General features: G+C 45.8%; 1 protein-coding gene across 1 annotated transcript in view; it reads right to left on the bottom strand.

Moving 5' to 3' along the window:
- CUNH1orf21 (chromosome unknown C1orf21 homolog) overlaps positions 1-19,167 on the bottom strand; it is a 201,401-nt gene that overhangs the window by 16,794 nt on the left and 165,440 nt on the right. Inside the window, exons 4-5 of the mRNA XM_037145689.2 lie at positions 17,142-17,218; positions 10,096-10,156 (exon numbers count right to left, since the gene is read on the bottom strand). Of these exons, the coding sequence (XP_037001584.1) occupies positions 10,096-10,156; positions 17,142-17,218 (138 nt within the window). The remainder of the gene's footprint in view (positions 1-10,095; positions 10,157-17,141; positions 17,219-19,167) is intronic.

Below are 19,167 nucleotides of genomic sequence, written 5' to 3'. Positions count from 1 at the left end.
GTGTCCATGTCTCTAGGCCATATGGAAGTGATGTCCTGGAGCAGGGATTGGTGACGTCCTCCATCAGGGAGCAAACAGTAAACACTTTAGGCTTTGCATTCCACATGGTCCCTATTGCAACTCAACTCTGGCGATTAAGCGTGAAGGTGGTGACAGATAAGAGCAAAAATTTAAAAAAACAGAGAGCATGGCTACATTTCGGTAAAACTATTTATGGACACTGAATTTGCAAGTTCACATGGTTTTTCACGTCAGTAAATATTATTCTGCTTTTTTGTTCACCCCCACCCTTTAAACACATCAAAACCCTTCTTATCTGGTGCATGAGATCTGGCCCATGGGCTGCTGCAGAGACTGGGACCACCGCCCGGGGCTCAGAGGCCAGCCTGCCGAAGGTTTGGTTTTCTTCCTCAAACAGCAGCAGCCATTTCCGTCTTGAGAGACCTTTGTCTCAAGGTGGGACCAGAGCACGCCTCCAAAATGTCATTTCATAAAGTCATTCTTATTTTGCAGACAACAGAACCATCCATCAAAATCAAAATTATATAAAAAAATTTCCCTACAATCCCCTCTTCCTAATGAATGGAGTGTTCAAGTTTCATTTAAGTCTGTCCATAGCTATGCCATTTTAATATCACTTCAATCTATAATAGACGCAATTTTTTATTTTGCTTTTTTTCCCACTGAATGTTATCTTACAAAACTTTTCCCTGTTGTAACCGATTCCTTACAGTGATATTAGATATACCACGATTTTTTAGTGGAATTATTTGTGAAAGACTTACAAGCCATTTAATGGGCTTAATTCAAAGGGAGGTCTTAATTTAAGTCTATTTTCAGGTATAAAAGTTCAGGTTTAAATAGCAGCCTCTCACCCCCAAGCCAGGACAGCCCACTTGATAGACCAGAGGCTCTCAGGCCTCCTCCACGGTTCACTTCCTTTAGGGCAATGGCTTTAGCAAGTCGGGATTCAATCCATAGATGTGCCGTCTAGACAAACTCCACGGTGCTCTTCATTTTGAACAAATTGCTATACCATTGAATTTAGGTGGAACATGGTTGAAGGTTTGGGGAGACTGAGCATATACCTCCTTTCCTTAGAGCTTTTAATTGAGCACAGTCAGGAGTCAGATGGGAATCTGCTTTCTTGCTGGAGTAGAGAACCTAGCCAGCCCTCCTGATCCTCTCCCCCTACAAGGCCAAGGCCCTGTGGATGGGGACAGGCCCACCCAGTCACAGGTGGAGAGTGGAGGGTGCCGGGCTTGCCCCTCCCACTGCTCCATGGGCTAGCAGGCCTGAGAGGAGAGAGTGTGAGAAGGTGGTACCTTTCCTTCCTCCCTGCAAAGAGAAGTGACATTGTTTGCTGGACCACAGTGCTCGCCTCCCTTTGTCTCTTTGCTTTCAGAATAGGAAGGATGTGCATTGGGCCAGGAGGAGAACCGCAGCCATCGATGGGCAGTCTCTACTCATAGAAGGCAGAGAATATGAACTAGTCAGATGCAGGGGAGAAAAGGCCCAGGGAGCAGTGAGGAGGGGGCGTCCTGAGCTCACGGTTGACCAGAACATGTCCATTTGGATTCCCTCCTCTTCCAGGATGTGACTCAGGGGACCACGCTGCACCCCAGAAGAGGAAGAAGAGCAGGGTCCACGGGACTTCATTATGGAGCCTCAGGAGCCTCACACACCTGGGAACGAGCAGCTTGGGAGAATGACAACCCAGGGAAGTCCCGAGGACACAGGACAGGCCGGGGCAAGCCGCACCGACCAGACTGTGGGGACTATTTAGTCTAATGAAGCTCTGATTAAATTAAGGGTGGTCACACACTTGGCCAAGCGCCCAAAAGAACAGCAGTCATTGGCGGCCCACTGCCTCTGTAGCCTTGACCGCCAGAGCCCTTAAAAACAGGAGCGATTTCAAATGAAATCTAATGAGGGGAGTTTCGGGGGTTCCGAGAGTGGCTCCACACCCGCACGCAGGTGGAGCCTGAAGGTGCTCTTCCTCCCAGCTGCACACCGCGAGGCGGGGAAGTGCTGAGCGAGGGGGGGGCTTTTTCCACGTGCCATTTCCTGTTTTCAGCGACTTCATTTTGAAAAATGTACCAGGTACAGAGAAGTATAAAGACTAACAAACATCCGATGTGCCTCATTTAGACGTAACAACGAGTTGTATTTTGTAACACCTCCTTCTAGCCGCCCCCCTCCCCACTAAGAAACGAAACTACCATCTCATCGCCCTTCCTGTACCCCAAGGCACAGCGCTGGCCACGGGTTTGCTATGTGCCCCTGCAGCTCATTTTAATATTCATATCATATCCATACCACATCAAGTAAACTATGCTTTACGTGTGTATGGATGTCTAGAATATATAACAGAGGGCGTTTACACATACAATGTATAAACAGGTACCACACAATTGTGAGCATGCTGTGTGTGTGTGCGCGCGTGTGTGTGGTTGTCAGTGCCTGGTATACAGCTGGTGCTTACTAAATATTTGTTGAACGTCCACCTGTAAACAGTGTACGGTATTTTTTGTGTTTTTAAATTTGTGTGATACTGTATAATATTTATCATTCTGCATGGTCCTTTTTTCATTTAATAATATGATTTGCTATGTATAATAATATATACACCTGGTTCATTTCTTTAACTTCTACATAATACTGTAGCGTAGAAATATACAGGCTTTTATTTATCCATTCCTCCATCCTTACACACATAGGCTGTTTCTGCTTTTTTGTTTTTGATGTTATTGTTTCTTTTGTTTTGCTATTGAACACAGAAGGCTTCAGTAAACTTTACTGCGTACAAGAAAATTCTAATGATATAAACCCATAAGTTTAATTGATGCTTTTTATTGGTTTGTATCAATAGGACTTCTTTACATATTCTGGCTGCAGATCCTTTTGATGTTTTAAGGGCTGCAAATATATTCCAAACTAGTTTAGCGGAAACTGCATGTGGGAATTTCGAGGCTCATTAATGAGGTGGATACCAACCCCTGACACTCACCCGGCTCCTGTGTCTATTTTCAATTTGTCTAGAACCCAGAAGGGAAGCGGGGTACACCCAACCCCCCAACCACCAACTGCCGATTCTGAGTGTGTTGGTTCTCCTCTTCTGAGTCTATTTGGCAAAATGGGATTAAGATGGGGGCAGCCTGAAGGATTCTGCTCCCCGAGAGCCTTCTGTCAGGAGGGGGCAGAATGCATCCGGACTCAACAGGGTTTCAAAGAGATGGGTACGTGCCCCGCAGATGACAAGATATTGCAGAATAAAATTCTCTAGAAATGTATCAAACATACGATGCTTCAAAATTCTTTCCCAACTGATATAAATGGGCAGGTCTCATTCTCCACTCCAGAGGGTCTGTTTGGTGGGAGTTTAAAAAGTTGGCGATACATTCCATAAAACACCCTCTACAGTTCCTCCCGACTCAAAGTCTTATGCGTCTAGATTAGCAGCTCCGTATTAGCAAGGATCCAATTTCATAATTCATTATTCTCCCAATTCCTCATTTCTGGGTCCAAAAAAAATACATCGCAATTAAGCTTGTTAAATGAATTATAGAAACCAGTCTTACCATTTTAATGATTTTGCTAGGGAGAATGATTCCCTTTCCTAACTTCTGCCTATTTTTTGTTGTTGTTACAGGCATTTTAAAGCTGGTATTAATGAATACTTCTAAAAGCAGGTTTGATAAACCCACAAGAGTTAATAAAGAATAAACCCTTCAAACAAGAAAAAAATATAGGGACTCAGCTGGACCCAGGCTGATGGAACTGAGTCACGGGCTCAGGCTGTTATCACAGCTACGAGCTAGTCGTACAGTTAGTTACTGACAAATCTAATTCTGTAACATCTTTATACCACATAGCGGGGAGGTGGGTCAATGCGCTGGGAGGTTCCCTCATCTAATAATCAACTTGCAAGGAGATATCTGTACCACAGGAAAGGGTTTGCTCCAGCAAGACTCCAAACGCTCTGCTAGAGAATCTACAGTGATTTCTTAAATTTCCCAGACAAGTTAATATTACCATCCACGTGGTTTTTTTTTTTTTTTTCAGGGAGGGAGCAGAAGACCAGAAAGGTTAACCAACTGGCCTGGGGTCACACAGCTGCTGCTGGAGCTGGGCCTGGGATTCGCCCCGGTGTGGGGCGCGGGCCCTCTCTCTGCTCCGTGTTGCCTCTCTCCCTCACTCTCTGTATCCTGCTTCTTGGCCCTGTACCTGCTCTGCTGCTCCTTGTCAGAGCGCCTCAAGTCACACCGAGGGCCCTTTGCCGCGGAGTCTGCCCGGCCACATGTCCTTCCTTTGTGACGTTTTGCTCCTGCTAAGCCCTGTGGCCTTATCTGCACCATTCACTGAACAAGTTTAGTAAGTGGCAGTTCTGTCCCAGGTTCTGGGGAAACAAAGACAAAGGAGAACCAGTTCTCATCCTCACAGAGCTGCCTGCTCAATGCTTCTTCAGTCCTTTTAGACATTCTTGGATAATAAAGTGGCCATTACAGAGGGTGGTGTCCTCTCTGTCCCCCATGCCCTCTGCCCCGAGGGCTAACACAACGCCCAGGGCTGCCAAACGGAATGGCCACGGGGAGGGAGGGAGAAGGGAAGGGCAAGATGAGGATGGGAAGGAGATGCTGAACTCGGACACATCAAAGGGAGGACACGTCAACAGCCCTGGGTCTCTGTGCTCTGGGCGGTGCCTTGGTCCCCTTCCCTTGCAACTTGTGGTGAAAGGTCACCGTTGACTGAGCCCCAGGCTGCTGTGGAGCTCAGAGCACTGTCGGCCACTTCCCTCGTGACAAACTGAACGATTCTTATTTGCATTCAAGCACTGCCTTTTCCAGAACCTGAACTCTTCCCATCTGCTATTCCCTAAAAAGCCAGACTGACAGAGCCTCGAGAGCTAAGAGTCAAGTCCTCCAGAAAAAAGAGCGAGCAGACGCGGCATGCGTGGCACTTCCTTTAGGCGCACTGCCCGCTTTACTTTCCTGGCTTCTCCACCCATTTCGATCGGCGACACTGGAATGCGAAGCTCCTTCGAGCCCCGGAGCAGGCACACACCTCGCCAGGGGCTCCTGCAGCGGACTCACCATTATGACGAGTAAGAAGTCACTGTGTAAAGCTATGCAGCAGGGAGGTAACAAAACACATCCTTAGCTTTGTCACGACACCTTTAATTTGCCTGACAGACAAGAAAAGGTACACACAAGAGAGGAAAAAAAGGCAAAGCAGGGAGGTGACGGGAAAGGAGACAGGAAAGGGTGGGTTGCCAGCAAAATCGATAGCTGCGGAGCAGGCAATTATTAAATGGGATGATGATACGGGCAGCCCAGGCCACTTCCAAAATGCATGTCGGTAAGAGCATCTCTTCACCAGTGCTGAGGGCCTGGGTTGTTACTGAAAGTAACGGGTCGGGGAGGGACATGCTGTGACTTCCTGCGCACACAGGACAGGCCGTGTGGCATTCTTAGGATCTCACATACAATGGTGACATGTTTTCTCATCCCTCGCACGCACTGGTGAGGCCTTTAAACACACCCCAGAAAGCAAAAGCTAGCATCAGCTGTGCCTGCCAAACGTTATTTTTTATTCTATGGCAGGTCTGAGGTTAAGCAGCTTACTATACAGGGACAGTTTATAAACAGAACCAAACATCGCAGTTTGGGTGACTTGCAATTACACGCAAGTCACCCTCTTCAGATGAAACTCGAACACCTTCTGATCTCTGACAGCCCAGTTCAAAATGTGTTCAGACTCAGCTGACCTGATGTTAAGAGAGGAGTCCTTGGAATAAGTACAGAAAGGCAGACTTCCAGTGATCTTTCTCACCAACAAGGTTAGTTCTGGGGCCAGGAGCCAGGCCAGTTGAGGAACCCAAACAATTGCTAAGCGTCAATGGGTTTTCAACAGATGGAGAGGTCTCCAGATAAACACACATCTTTCAAAACCAGCCGACTCCCAATTCACACCCTGCTTTTCCTCCGGCATCCCCTTAAAACATTACACTGAGTGATTCCAGGCAACACTGGAGAATCTCGAAATCTGACAAGGGCCAAGGACTGGGAGCAAGTTTTGTGAAGAAAGGGGAGTGAGAGAGAACAGGGAACAGGTTCGCATGGTGTTATTTGCTGTTTCCTCATCCTTGTTGCCATCACAGGCCCGCAGGGACAAGGCCACTGGGGCTGAACTGACAGCTCAGTGGGGCCCCAGACCCCAGGGAAGCACCGTAATGAAATGCATCCTTAAAAAGGCCACGTGTTCTTTGCCCGGGCCGTGGACAGGCTCCGGGAAATTACGAAACCCTGACATTTTGCTTAAGAATTCTGTGTATATGATATCATGTGCATTTTTATAGAAAGAGTCTTTAAAACTTTTACAAGATTCCAAAAGATGCCCAGTGGTCCCACAAAGCTGCAGAAGTCTTGCGTGGGAGAAACTAACCAGATGCAAATGGCATTGTCCTGAGATATTCTTCGTGTGACATTCAGGGTTGTGTTTGAGACCCTGTGGTCATCAGCTGTTCTTCCATCCCCAGGAGGCAAAGTGTAACTCCCTGCATTTTGCCTGGAGAAGATACTGATATTCAAGTACTTAAAAAAAAAAGTATTGACTTTTTCTGCTTCTTACAAGTAAACTCATATGTAGAGTAGAAAGCATGTGTTAAAACCGGGTGTCACAACTTCCTATAAACTTGACGTTATTTCCGAATAAAAGTTTACATAAAGAAAAATGAATTGGGCGTGATCTGGATTTGCTACTATATTCAGAAACTCCCACAGGCCCAGGTTTAATAATCCAGACAATTGATTTTCTCCTCTAAATACAGTGTTTAAAATCATTATCCTGCTCTGTAGTACACTGTTGCTTTCTTTAAGCTGCAAAAGTAGTCAAACGTCACCACTTCCCAGGAGGTGCGGGAGCCTGTGAATCTTGCGGCACAGCAACGATACATCCAAATGGGATAATGATGAGACAGATGATGATGAGCAAAAAAACAATGAGGTCAAAATAAACGAGACCCTCCCATTGCTTCACAGGGTTTTTACTCTTCCCCCAAAAACAGAGGTCATAAAGCTGTTCTGAACGCTCACTGATCTCCCGACAAAATCTCTCCCTTCGTCATGTCCAGAGGTGGCTCGGTGACCTGGCCTTCGACTCGTGAGCACAGTGAAAGGCTACCTAGGGACCAAAACAAACTGTCCCTGCGGCTCCTTTTTGGACCAGGCTCACACGGGACGCAACACACCCTTGTGTTCAGTACAGAAGGATGTGACTCACAGTGACAGTGGTGGGCCGGGGGCCGTGGGGCGGAGGTGGAGAAGGACTCCTCCATCAGCAAAAGAATTATATTTTTAAAGAAATTCACTTTCAAAATTGAGTTCCTCTGACAAGGGATGGTTTCCACCTCCTAACATATTTCTTACTTATTTTTCTATCCTGAGTAACTAACACAATATCTGGTATTCAGTAAGTGCTAAATAATTGTTCAAGGCATTTTTTTTTTTTTGCCACCTGCTTGTCTGCGCCACCATTAACTTCTTAGAAAACCACGGATCCACCTGGGATGCAAAGGTTAACTGTAGCCCGGCGCTGTGACAATCTCTGAATTAGAACACCGTGGTCCAAAGTAAGATTCACTATAAATTTCAAACCATCTAATGGTCCTGATGTACTCTTACATCTGTCTTTAAAATTTATTATTTTATTTTGTAATGTCTATCTCGAGGAAGACAGAGTAGAGATTTCTTTTGGTATCAAGAGGAGAATTGAATTAAGCCACGTCCTATAGACATTCAGTAAATGCAAAGGATGAATCAAGGAAGGGCAGGTTCAAAGCTCCCGCCAATCTTGTGTCTCATCAATGAAGGAAAAAGAAGGAATTCCTAGACATTTCTGAGAAAGGTTAAACCTCAAAGTTGAAGGCGTCTCAGAGTGACTGCTCATTTTCAGCACGACCTTTTAAGTTTAATCATTTTTTCAAATCAATTCTATAAAACCTAAAGAATGATTTGCGTTGTATTTATGGTTACCCTCATGCTAACCTGGACCAAAGAGATACTTAGCAATGTTTAAAATGTTAGGAAACAATTTTTTTAAGACTCCAATTTCCAATTGTAAACAGCAGCAAAGATTACATTAAGGCAAACATCTATATTAAGAGGGAATCTTTTAATTTTTGCAGGCCTAATGGTTAAGTCATATGCAGGACACCTACAGTATCCAGAAGGATGAGCTTCACACAAGAGAGGGGACCCAGGAAAGCTTCGTTCAGAGAGGGCAGAAAATTCCTCTAGAAATCTGTGACTGGCTGCATGTCACAGATGAAACGACAGCTCTCCGTTGAATGGAAATGTATTCAATAGTGGGAACAATTGTTTATGCTGAATCCACAAGTGCTTCTTTGTCCAGGGAACTTGACCTCTATCTCATAAGTGATCGAGCTATAAACTTTGCTTCTGTTGTGCCAAACATACCATACTCCACACCCAATGCAAAAGGAGAAGAGGAGCCCGGGGTTTTGGATGGGAACAGTGAATTTCAGTTTGGAGTAAACAGAGGGAGAATTCTAATTCTGGAAATACACCGGGAAGGAGTTAGGTCATCTTAAATGCCTCATCAGATTTGTATGTGTTATTTAAAAGATAGATTAAATTCAGGTTTTAATTTTTTCAGACTAGCTCTGACTAGTAAGCAGATCTTTTTGTTGCCAGAAAACCAGGAGAGGAAAAAAAATCCAAACAAACTGAGAAACAAAGGATCTTCACCAAAACCGTGGGAACAGACATTTCTTTTTATGCTTCTCGTCACTAAAACAGAATGTTATCAGCACGGTGAACAGCGTTTGAACCAATCTGTGAACCTTGGAAATTAGTCCTGGAGGAAATGTTCCCGGTGAAAAGTCATGCACAAGCCAAAATTAAACTAAAACTGAAAATGAAATATTATCCTCCTAAGCGAGTATTTATGCACAGTCAGGGAGCAGTACAGACAAAACCACCATTTACATTCATTCTCCATCTCTGTTTTCCCATTGGTGGTGGTTGCTGATCTTTGAGCCGTTCATTAGGAGGCTGTACAATTATCCTCAGAGCGGACCGGCTGCTGAAAGACTGGTGAGTGTAAGACCTCTGTTACCTTCCACCGAGTGACAGGGCAATTTGGGAATTTATGAGGAAATGCTCAGATCAAAGGAACACAAAAGGTAAAAGAGAAATAAAGTTAAAACAGAGAAACTGTCAGAGGCAAAACAGGCCTGTGATGCCTTACCTGAAATACTGATATGTTCTGATTTAGGGTTGTACTCTTCCTCCGAATAAAGCTTTCAAGTGATAATACTCGATTTAATAGTTAAAATTCATCCCATGGGCATGGATGAATTTAAAGTCCCTAAGCATGGAAGCTTGTCATGTTACCAGAGTCCATAATTCGTTCAGCTGATTAGCACGTGGCACCCTGACATCATAGATATGGTTCAGTGTCCACGCGGATCAACTTTACACCCTACCGTCGATGTGAAACCCTAGAGAAGCAACACATTCCTAGAGAAGCAACTTGGAGGCTCTGCTTTGGATCTACAGAGAAGCGGGATGGTAATAATAATTACTACCATTACTGTTGCTTTGCAAACCTGGGTAAGTTACTCAAGCACTCTGAGCCTCAGTTTCCTTGCCTGTAAACGGCAGATAACACAGGTCTCACAACCATTACCCCCAGGTGGGTGTTTATTGCAATACATACAGGAAGTTTATAAAGAACCGAAGCGGTGACAGGCACGAGGTAAGACCTGGCAGGTAACTTCTTGCTGGCAGTCTGAGATCATAGCAGTGCTCACGGTGCAGACAAGGTGCTCGCGAGTCTCTGGCTTTACGTACTTTAATTCATGACCAACGGTAGCTCGGGATCCTGGGAAGCTCCATTTTACCTTAAACATTCTCAGAGCCACTTTTTTTTTGGTGTAGGGAGGGGGACTTTAGCTTTAACTCTCCACCCAGTCCCTTACAAAAATAACTTTGTGACAGAGAAACCAGAATAGTGTTACCCTAGCTCCTGGCACAACCAGCCTCAAAACATGCATTTTATTTTACTTCTTACCTTTTCGATTTTTTCATCCAGCATTCTGAAGAATTCTTGTTGGCTCTCAGAGATGTGCATGCTGAAACACAAAGAGTAGTTAAGTGCATATTTCAATTCTTTTGTAAACCTCCCTCCTTCAAGAAAAATGCTGAGCCCCTAAACACGGAGGCAGACACTGATTTACAGCAGACTTTCCCACGGAAATACTCTGAAGTTATAGTAAGAATAAGCATTATTACAGCAATCCTACAAATGCACTTCATAATTGTCTATCCGTGCCTATGACTTAAGAAATATGATTTCCTTTCACTGTACACGTTATTTATAGTGATGTTACTGGGAGGTGTGGGCCAATTTTTTTCTTCAGATACACAATTTGTGATTTAAAAAAGCACAGGCAAGCAAACACACGGCCCATCCCACCGTGTGTGTGGCTGTACAAAAATATACCGCAGTTATTATATGGAGATGTGTGTTTTACAAAGGTTGTCAGCATCAGCGTGCTCTCCAGCTGACGGTACAGTTGTGGGCCAGCGGCAATTGTGCTGAGAACTTGCCACTGGCCCCCAAACGCCAATTGGCATTGGTGACAGTGACTGTACTCTTCTGCGATGGAAATCCCATTGGGATAAAGGAGGAAGTCAGGAGGCAGGTCTGGGTAGCACTGCCCTGTGTCTGTGCCTGCCACCCCACTAACAGCGTACATGGCCAGATGAAGAACATGGCCACACGGTAAGAAGAGCAGGGAAGTGCGCTGATGGGAAGCGCGGAGGGAGGAAGGGGCCTGCGGCCGGAATGGTTTCATGGCTGCAGTGTCTGCCTAGCGCACAGTTGTGGGTCCCAAGTAGGTTCAGGGTGCTGGGGTGAGAAACACACTGTGCAGTGCTTCTTCCACCCACTGTTAGTGCCTATTCACTGTTGTGGCTGCGGAGGGCGGGTGAGGACAGTGGCTCTGGAACAGCTTCTTCCCTTCAAGTCTGTTTATGGTGAGCAGCCCTCAGCACGGCGCCTCATCCTTTAGGGCTCACAGACAGTGACACGAGCGACCCCAAACCCTTCAGCCCTCCCATGGGAGACAGTGGGGCTCCTAGGAGGCTTCCCCCTATGCGTAACCCGGAGATTTAATTAAATTCTGGGGGCACAATGACGTCAGCTCTGACGTCAAAGGCAAACAGTAAGCCCACATGGGCCACAATCACCGTTCACGGGTATAAAGCACGTCTACGTGTGCCACACAGATCTGTCACATGATCGCTGATGCAAGGTCAGTGCCCTGCTTCAGAGACAGGCTGTGTTTCCGCAGGTTAGGAAGGCGGGGCGGGGTCTGGGATAGTGAGAACGTAAACGGTCTCCTCTGACTCTGGCTGGGCAGAAAAGCCATCGTGTGCAGCTGAGTTCTCCCGGACTCCTTATGGTCTTACTTTCAGCGGCAAACATTTTTTATTTGAGCCACTTTGGATGCAAGGCTGCTAAACTGCACACTCTTTCATAGAGACTCCATCACAAAGGCTACTTAACTTCTACCTCACGACCGGCAGCCACTTCCAGGGTCTTAAATCACAACAGACTTCTGGGAAACTCCGAGAACTGTCTTTGACCAAGATGGCCCTGAACTCCCACCTTGTGTTCTTCACCGGAGTTGGAGCTTTTCTCTCGTTTCTTCTTGTCAGAGGAGGTATCAGTCCTCTTTCGGTTTTCTTCCCGGTTGCTGCCTCTACTCTATGCTTGGAACCAGTCTGGACAGGCTGTTAGAGCCGTGTCTACAGCTGTGTAAACAGGCTCCGAGGGGAAGCCCGGGGGACTTGGTGTGAGCGGAGACACGAACAGTCTGGCACCCACTGTGGCTGCTGAGACAGGTTCGGGAATCTCTCCTGATCCTGGCCAAACTCTCCGCAGATAAGGCTTCTGGACGGCGCTGGGTGCCAGAGCAGAAAGGCAAGATGACATAGATCTCTTAATGTATACATAACCGTATATATGTTACTTTCCCTTGGAAATCCCAAGAGACCTCATAAAAACAGCATTTTTAGGATGTGATGTTCATTGTGGGAGCTTTTGTGCTAAGCTTTTTAGCATATATTGCCCTACATATAACAGGAAGGCAATAAGTATAACATTAATTGATCTCATGGTCTCCACTTAAATGTACGTGAGCCATGACCTCAGAGGGCAGCACCGTCTCTCCCCAGGGGGGAGGTGCAGACCGCTGACCCCTCATCTGTAAGCCCAGGGGCTGGTCTGAGGTCCCTCCCAAACTCACATTCTCTGACTGCGACTGACTTCCATGAACTCTTCCTGGAACTGTCACAACATGAAAACGAGGATGTGTGTGGTTAATACTCAACACACGCACACGCTAGTCAGACAAAGGGCACGTCTTAAGTAAAAGGGCCTCTCCAAACGTGTCTGCCATCCGAGGGTCAATGATGGCCAGGCTCAGGGGTCCATGTCAAGAGCATGGGACCAAAGGTGATGGTGATAACCCCAAGATGGTAAAGCAAAACCCCAAACCAAAAGCTCCATGTGGTTTAATATATGCTTTGTAGCCATTTACGCACAAGACAAAACAGGTTACCCTCGATTAAAACCAACTGGACAAAAGCCAGACAACCCAGAATTAATTAGATAAGACCGTGTACTTCCAACCCCATCTGGATCCTGAACTAAGTAGGAACCTAACTCTGGGGTTGAGGTACAAGTCAGGAAGCGAGTGAGCATCTTCCTGTCCACATGCGCCCTCTGAGAAACAATGCTAAGCAAACGGCGGCACCCAGCCCGCCTTCCATTGGGTGCATCTCTACCGTCACACCCCGATACAGAAACGCTGTCTGATTTTTCCTCGTCTGCGGGCGTTCCAGCAACCAGGCCCGCTTCTGCCTCATTTCAAAACCCGCCAGGAAGAGCCGTGCGCCAGGCTGGTTCACTACTCTGCCCCCTTGAAATGCAGTTCGTGGACTGTGTTAAGAGGCTGCGTGGAAGAAAGGTGACTCATTTATCATCAAATCCTGATGCATACGTGAGCTCTTTCAGACACACTGCTGTCCCTGGAGGTGAGGCAGACACCGGCAGGTGGCACAGATGCCCGCACGAGGTCCCTGTTATCTGGGCATCATCCTAGAGATGAGGTATCCTAAAATCAGGAGGCTTCCTCGGCTTTTTCCTGTAGGTTTGTTTCAGAGAGAAGCCCTGAAGTCTCTCCTGTAGGGCAGAGGCAGAACATTGACTGATGAAATAACACAGCTCCCATGGATGGACTCCTGCTCAGATAAACGTCCTCTTCTCACGTGGGAACCCCGTCAACACAGTGGCGTGAATACTAGTTTTTACGTTGAAAAGTAGAAACTGCACCGTGAGAAGCACTCCCTCGATGCCTAGCTAACAGCTCGATTCCTAAACACTTCCTGACGCCCAATTTGATGACTGTGAGCAGGCAGCCAGGAGAAGAAGGAGCACACTGCCTTTGTATCTCTCCTAAGATGTTAGAGAGGAAAAATGGGATTCTTTGTGATTTCATTTATAAAGCATAAGTACTTGATGCTAAATTGGATGAATTCATCTGAAAGTCCCTTATGAAAGCCTGCATGTTGGTGCCTGATTTAACTAATGAGGCTTAACAATTTTGGCAATCCCGCTTCTCTGCAGGGACTGCAACTCCACCTTGGAAACGCCAGCGCCCCCATGGAGGGCTTGTTGGGGCCCCTGGTCCATGGCGGCAAAGCTTGTGAGAGTTAACCCTGAGCCAGCAGGGGCTCTTCCTTCTGCGACTTCTCTGCCTCACGACACTAGAGATGATAACAGACGGAATGAGCCTTACGGACAAGTAAGCGGATGATCAGAAGGTGGGCGAAATGGGCTTCAGAGCTGAAAGATATGATGTGGCTGTTATGTTCAATGACTTAAAAAAAGTTTCCAAAAAAAAAACCTCAAGCCAGCAAAGTATGAGAAGGCAAGGCCTTGATTCCCTGATACGTCAGCTGCAAAGATGAGATTCAATTAGTCACTGGGTTCCCGGCAAATCTTGGCCCCCACACACTTATTTCTTCACCATCACCAGGATTATTTTTCAGTTGGACCCCAGGGAAGCGGGGCTAAGACTAATCCCCACAACACCCTTGCTTGTAGTTCGTGCGTGGTACACACTCACTTTTCAGCTCATTATTTTGGGAGCGCCCATGAAAACAAAACAAAAACAAAAGCCGGGACCTTGCCAACAACCTGGCGCTAACTGACCTCCCACCCTGGCTTATTCAGTTGCTGTAACTTTGCAGAGTGGGTCCCGCCCTGCACCATCTTCCAGGGCTCACTCACCCCTTTCGGTGATGCATTTGCCAGGTCTGTCTGGCACTGTGCACAGCTCCGGCACATTCATTTTAACTACTTTAAGTATTAACTTTAAATGAAGCGATTTTACATTACTTTGCATATCCCACTGTGTGAATACAGTGTAGTTTATTTTTCCCAACTTCCGGTGAGAGGGCACTTGGGTGGTTTCTATGATGAAGGCGTTCTTACCAAGCCATTGCGATGAGCACTGGGAGTGTGTTACTTCATGTTCTCCCCAGCCCTACAAGATGCTTCCGTTTTCCTCTGAGAAAACTGAAGCTCGGAGACCTTAAGTCACTTGTCAGAGATCACCAAGTCCCTAAGAATGTGTCCCACACGTTGGAGCAGATGAAGACGTGAGGATCACCTGCCTTTGTTATTAACGAATCTCCCATTGTCTGGTCCAAGACTGTCCTTCCACTCATGGGGGAGCAAAACTCATTATCTTATTTTATACAACGGCATAATAAAGAGGAGTTTCCTCGATCCCGTGAATCAGCAAGCAAGAAAAGTCTCTGAACCTTCAGAAGGATTTCTGAGTTGAATTCCAGGAACCCGATGTTCTGACTCACAGTTTACAAGACACACACACACACACACACACACACACTCCTGGGTGAGGCTTTTTCTTCATAATTTTAAAGTAAAAACAGGAGCCAATTAAATCAAGTTCCCTGAGGGGCAGCCCACGTCACTTTGCACAGTGTTCTGCTTCAGTGTCCAAGTGAAGTCAGTGTGCACTCTGAAGGCAAAGACCGTCTCCTTACAGTCTCTGCTTAGAACTCAAGAGATAAGTGAAGCATTTAACAATAGCCTGTATCCAATGGCCGGGATGGAAAGATAATTAGGTTCCGTCATCAGATATCTGCTGTTCCCGAAGGCAGATAAAGTTAGTGCAGATGAAAGAGATTGCCAGGGAAGAGAACTGGAAGGGTTGTGATTACAGATAGCATCACTCTCACCCCCGGGTGGTAAAATCGGCCCTACTGATACACTGATGTTAGAAATGACAAGGGGACCTGGAAATGTCTCGTTTTCTTTGAGAGTGAAGAACCAAACCCCTGCGCTCGTGCAGCACCTCCTGGAAAGTCGTGATCACTGTCTCACGGCAGCCGTGGCCGAAGCGATGCCACGGACACGGAGCCAGGTTCACCTGGTCCTGCGTGAGGTTATTTCTGTCTCCACTTCCTGGGAGGAACCAGAGACCAACACAACTGCTTGTGATTCTGACTCGTGGGAGCCTATGTGTAATGGTCCAATTTATTTTGGAGTGGGGTGATGGTGGCAATTGTGTGATCCAGAGCTTCAGGAGGGTTGCTGATATTTAGGGGGAACACCACCAAGAGGCTTGTGGCTTCTGGAATGCCAGAGCCTCTTTGAAGAAAGGGGAGGTCGCTTCAACATCACACAAAATCCATTTTGTCGCCAGACCAAGGGAGATTCAGTTCTAGAGCAGCTTAGGAAACGACTCATTATTCTCTTTAACCTTTTGATTGTGAAGGACATAACACAGAGTAAAGAAAACATAAAGTGTTGTTTTCCGTTTTTAAATGATAATAAAGGGACACCCCGGTAACCAAGGAGATTAGCAAACAGAAACCATGGCCCCACGGTCTCCCATGCCGTCAGAAAGACCCGCTGTTCCCAATTTAACACCTCGCCGTTTCCTTGCTTGCCTTTATTACTTACTGTGGACAGGTACATAACATACTGCTCAGTTCTGCCTGTTTCTGAACTTCATACGAACGCAACTGTATGTAGGCAGGTACGACTGCTTTACTGCTGCAACCGTACATCGTGAGATCCCTTCACCTTGACATGTGTGGGTATAGGTCGTTCACGGTCACTGATACGTACTATTCTTGTTGTAAGAATGTGCCCTAATTTTTTTAGCCGTTATATTTTTGATGGACATTCGGGTTTTACCTCCAAGGGCTTCAAGAGCGCACAAACACAATGCTGCTACGGATACTTCTGCAGGTGCGCGTGTGCGAGGCTTTGGGTACCTGAGAGTGAAGCCGTGGGGGGAAGGTACCTGGAGGTACGATTCTTCCAGGTAACGCAAGCTGTTTTCCAAAGCAACTGGACCCGTTTAGACTCCCACCCGTGGGCACTAAGGGCGCCCGTGTTCTACATCACGGTCCATGCTTTTGTAACGTCAGATTCCTAAAGTTTTGCTAATCTTGGGGTATGAAGTGTCATTTCTCTCATGTGCATCAGCCATTCATGTTTCCTCATCGGTGAAATGGTTGTTCATGACTTTATCCTGTTTTTCTGAGTTCTCTGTCTTTTACTCGCTGATTTGTAGAATCGTCTGCAAATCCAAATACTGTCAGTTGTACATGTCATGAATGATTCCATCACTGTGTGGCTTTTCCTTTCCTACAGTATATTTTTGATAAACAGTTCTAAATTTTAACATGGCCAAAATAATTAATCATTTTCCTTAAGATCTGTCTTAAGATCTGTCCCCTTTGTGACTTATTTAAACTTTTTTCTTACCCCTTGGCCATAAAGATACTCCCCTTTATTTTCTTCTCCCCGGTCACGTAAATGCCTGCTCTGTCATATACTGGGGAGCTGCCTGGGGCTCTCCAGTCTGATCCATTGCACGGGAACCCCCTTGGTCATAATCACTGACGCTTTACAAGAAGTCTTGATTATCCGGTAAGCACATTGGAATTTACTGAGGAAATAGTTTTAGCTTTAAAAACAATATAAAAATAGGCACTTGGACTTACTTTGCTCTGGGCTGATGAACTAATCCCGGAATCTCTTTACTGGTTTTAAGTCTTGCATTTGAACTGGCACTTTTTTCCTGAAACACATAAACATACAGATGTAAAAGATGGGGTGAGAACCAGTTCAACCACCGCACGAAGTTCCCATCACAGAAACGCTCTGTGGGTTTGGGACCCTCCGCAGCTGGTCCCTTCCCGAGGACAGAAGTCCTTGCAGAGATGCTTCACTGTCCGGGTAGAACCGCCAAACGGGGTCCCGAAGAGAAATTTGCTTTATAAGAAATTTGTTATACAACTCTGCTTAGGAAACGATGTGTCGTTAATGTCTGATATTCAGGTCGAGCAACTAAAAATAGCAGGAATCAAAGGACAGAAGAGTCTAGTGTCAGAAAGAGCAGAGAAGGACGGCCGCGGCCCCTGCCGCCTTCCCCAGGCTGGCTGACTCGGTGTGTTCACCTGCGACAGGTGACTGTGCTCACCGACTCCTGAAGTTTGCACAAGGCTGTGGCAGTGACGCAGGCAAGAGGAGGAGTAAAAACGACGACTATTTTCCACCCACTACAAACATCGGGACTGAATTCAATGGAATTAATAACATTCAACACTAGCCGGTGTTCAAGAGGCACTTTTTGGCTATCAGCCTAATCTGATTTCTTATTCCCAGTAAACCAGCCAGATGGGAAAGAAACATCCTCAAATATTAAAAACACTGATGTCGATTTTTATTTTTCTGAGAAGCAATTCCACTGCTGGGATTATATCCTAAGAATACTAAAACATCAATTTCAAAGAACCTATGCACCACAATGTTCATAGCAGCACAATTTACAATAGCCAAGAGTTGGAAGCAACCTAGGTGCCCATCAGTAAATGAATGGATCAAAAAATTGTGGTACATATACACAATGGAATTCTATGCTGCAAAGAGAAAGAAGGAGCTACTACCCTTTGCAACAACATGGATGGAACTGGAAAGCATTATGCTGAGTGAAATAAGCCAGGGGTTGAAAGACAAATACCATATGATCTCACCTTTAACAGGAAGCTAAACAACAAAACAAACAAGCAAGCAGAAAAAAAAACAACAAAAAACAAAGACACTGAAATAGAGAACAAGGGGATAGTGACCAGAGGGGAGAAGGAAGGGAAGTTAAGGGGGAAAATGGGGGGAGGGATTTGGAGGAACAAATAGGAAGGACACAGGGACGAGAACTAAGGGGGGTGGAAATGGGAGGGAGGTGGGGAGCAAGGGGCGGGGGAGGCTGGGATGGGAGAAATAGACAAAAAACTGTACTTGAAAAATAACTAAATAAAATTAAAAAAATAATAATAATAAAAAATAAAAACACTGATGTATCAGTAATGGTAATACTATTACTCTGTATTTTTAGACATCATTTTTTATTTTGCTTTAAATTAAATTAATTAATTATTTTTAAAGAGAGAGAGAGAGAAGGGAAGGGAAGGAGAGGGAGAGAAACATCGATGTGAGAGAGAAACATTGATCAGTTGCCTCTTGAATGTGCCCTGACCGGGGACCAAACCCACAATACAGGCATGTGCCCTGACCGGGAATTGAACCAGCAAACTTTTTGCTCCACAGGATGACACCCAACCAACTGAGCCATGCCAGTCAGGGCTATAGACATTTATTTTTTAAAAAATATATTCAAAGTGCTTTATTCTTTGCTCACAAAACATACCCCTAAATGAAAGAAAGACTGTTCTACAGCAATTTAAGAGCTAACTACACACTCAAGGAACCAGGGGTGTGGCGATAATTCAAGACCCAGCTAAGGAGAAGAACAGAACACCTGTGGGCCAACCCACCCTCCTCACCACTTGCCAAGTGATGGTCCCCAAATGAACTCTTTTCAGTTCAGATTTCTCCTAGGCCTGCAAAAGCCACTCACATCAATGAAATTCCAGTGACTTATACGTTCTGGTGGTGGTTTGCTATTGACCGTGAAACAGGAGCTTATCTGTAGAACATTAGCATTCTAAAACATAGGGTAAGTGCGTGATT

This window comes from Artibeus jamaicensis, unplaced genomic scaffold (genome assembly GCF_021234435.1).
Source record: "Artibeus jamaicensis isolate MK-2021 breed Jamaican fruit bat unplaced genomic scaffold, CSHL_Jam_final contig_327, whole genome shotgun sequence".
Lineage (NCBI taxonomy): Eukaryota > Metazoa > Chordata > Mammalia > Chiroptera > Phyllostomidae > Artibeus > Artibeus jamaicensis.
Note: the sequence above shows the minus strand (reverse complement) of the source record. Positions and strands in the feature narration are given on the sequence as shown.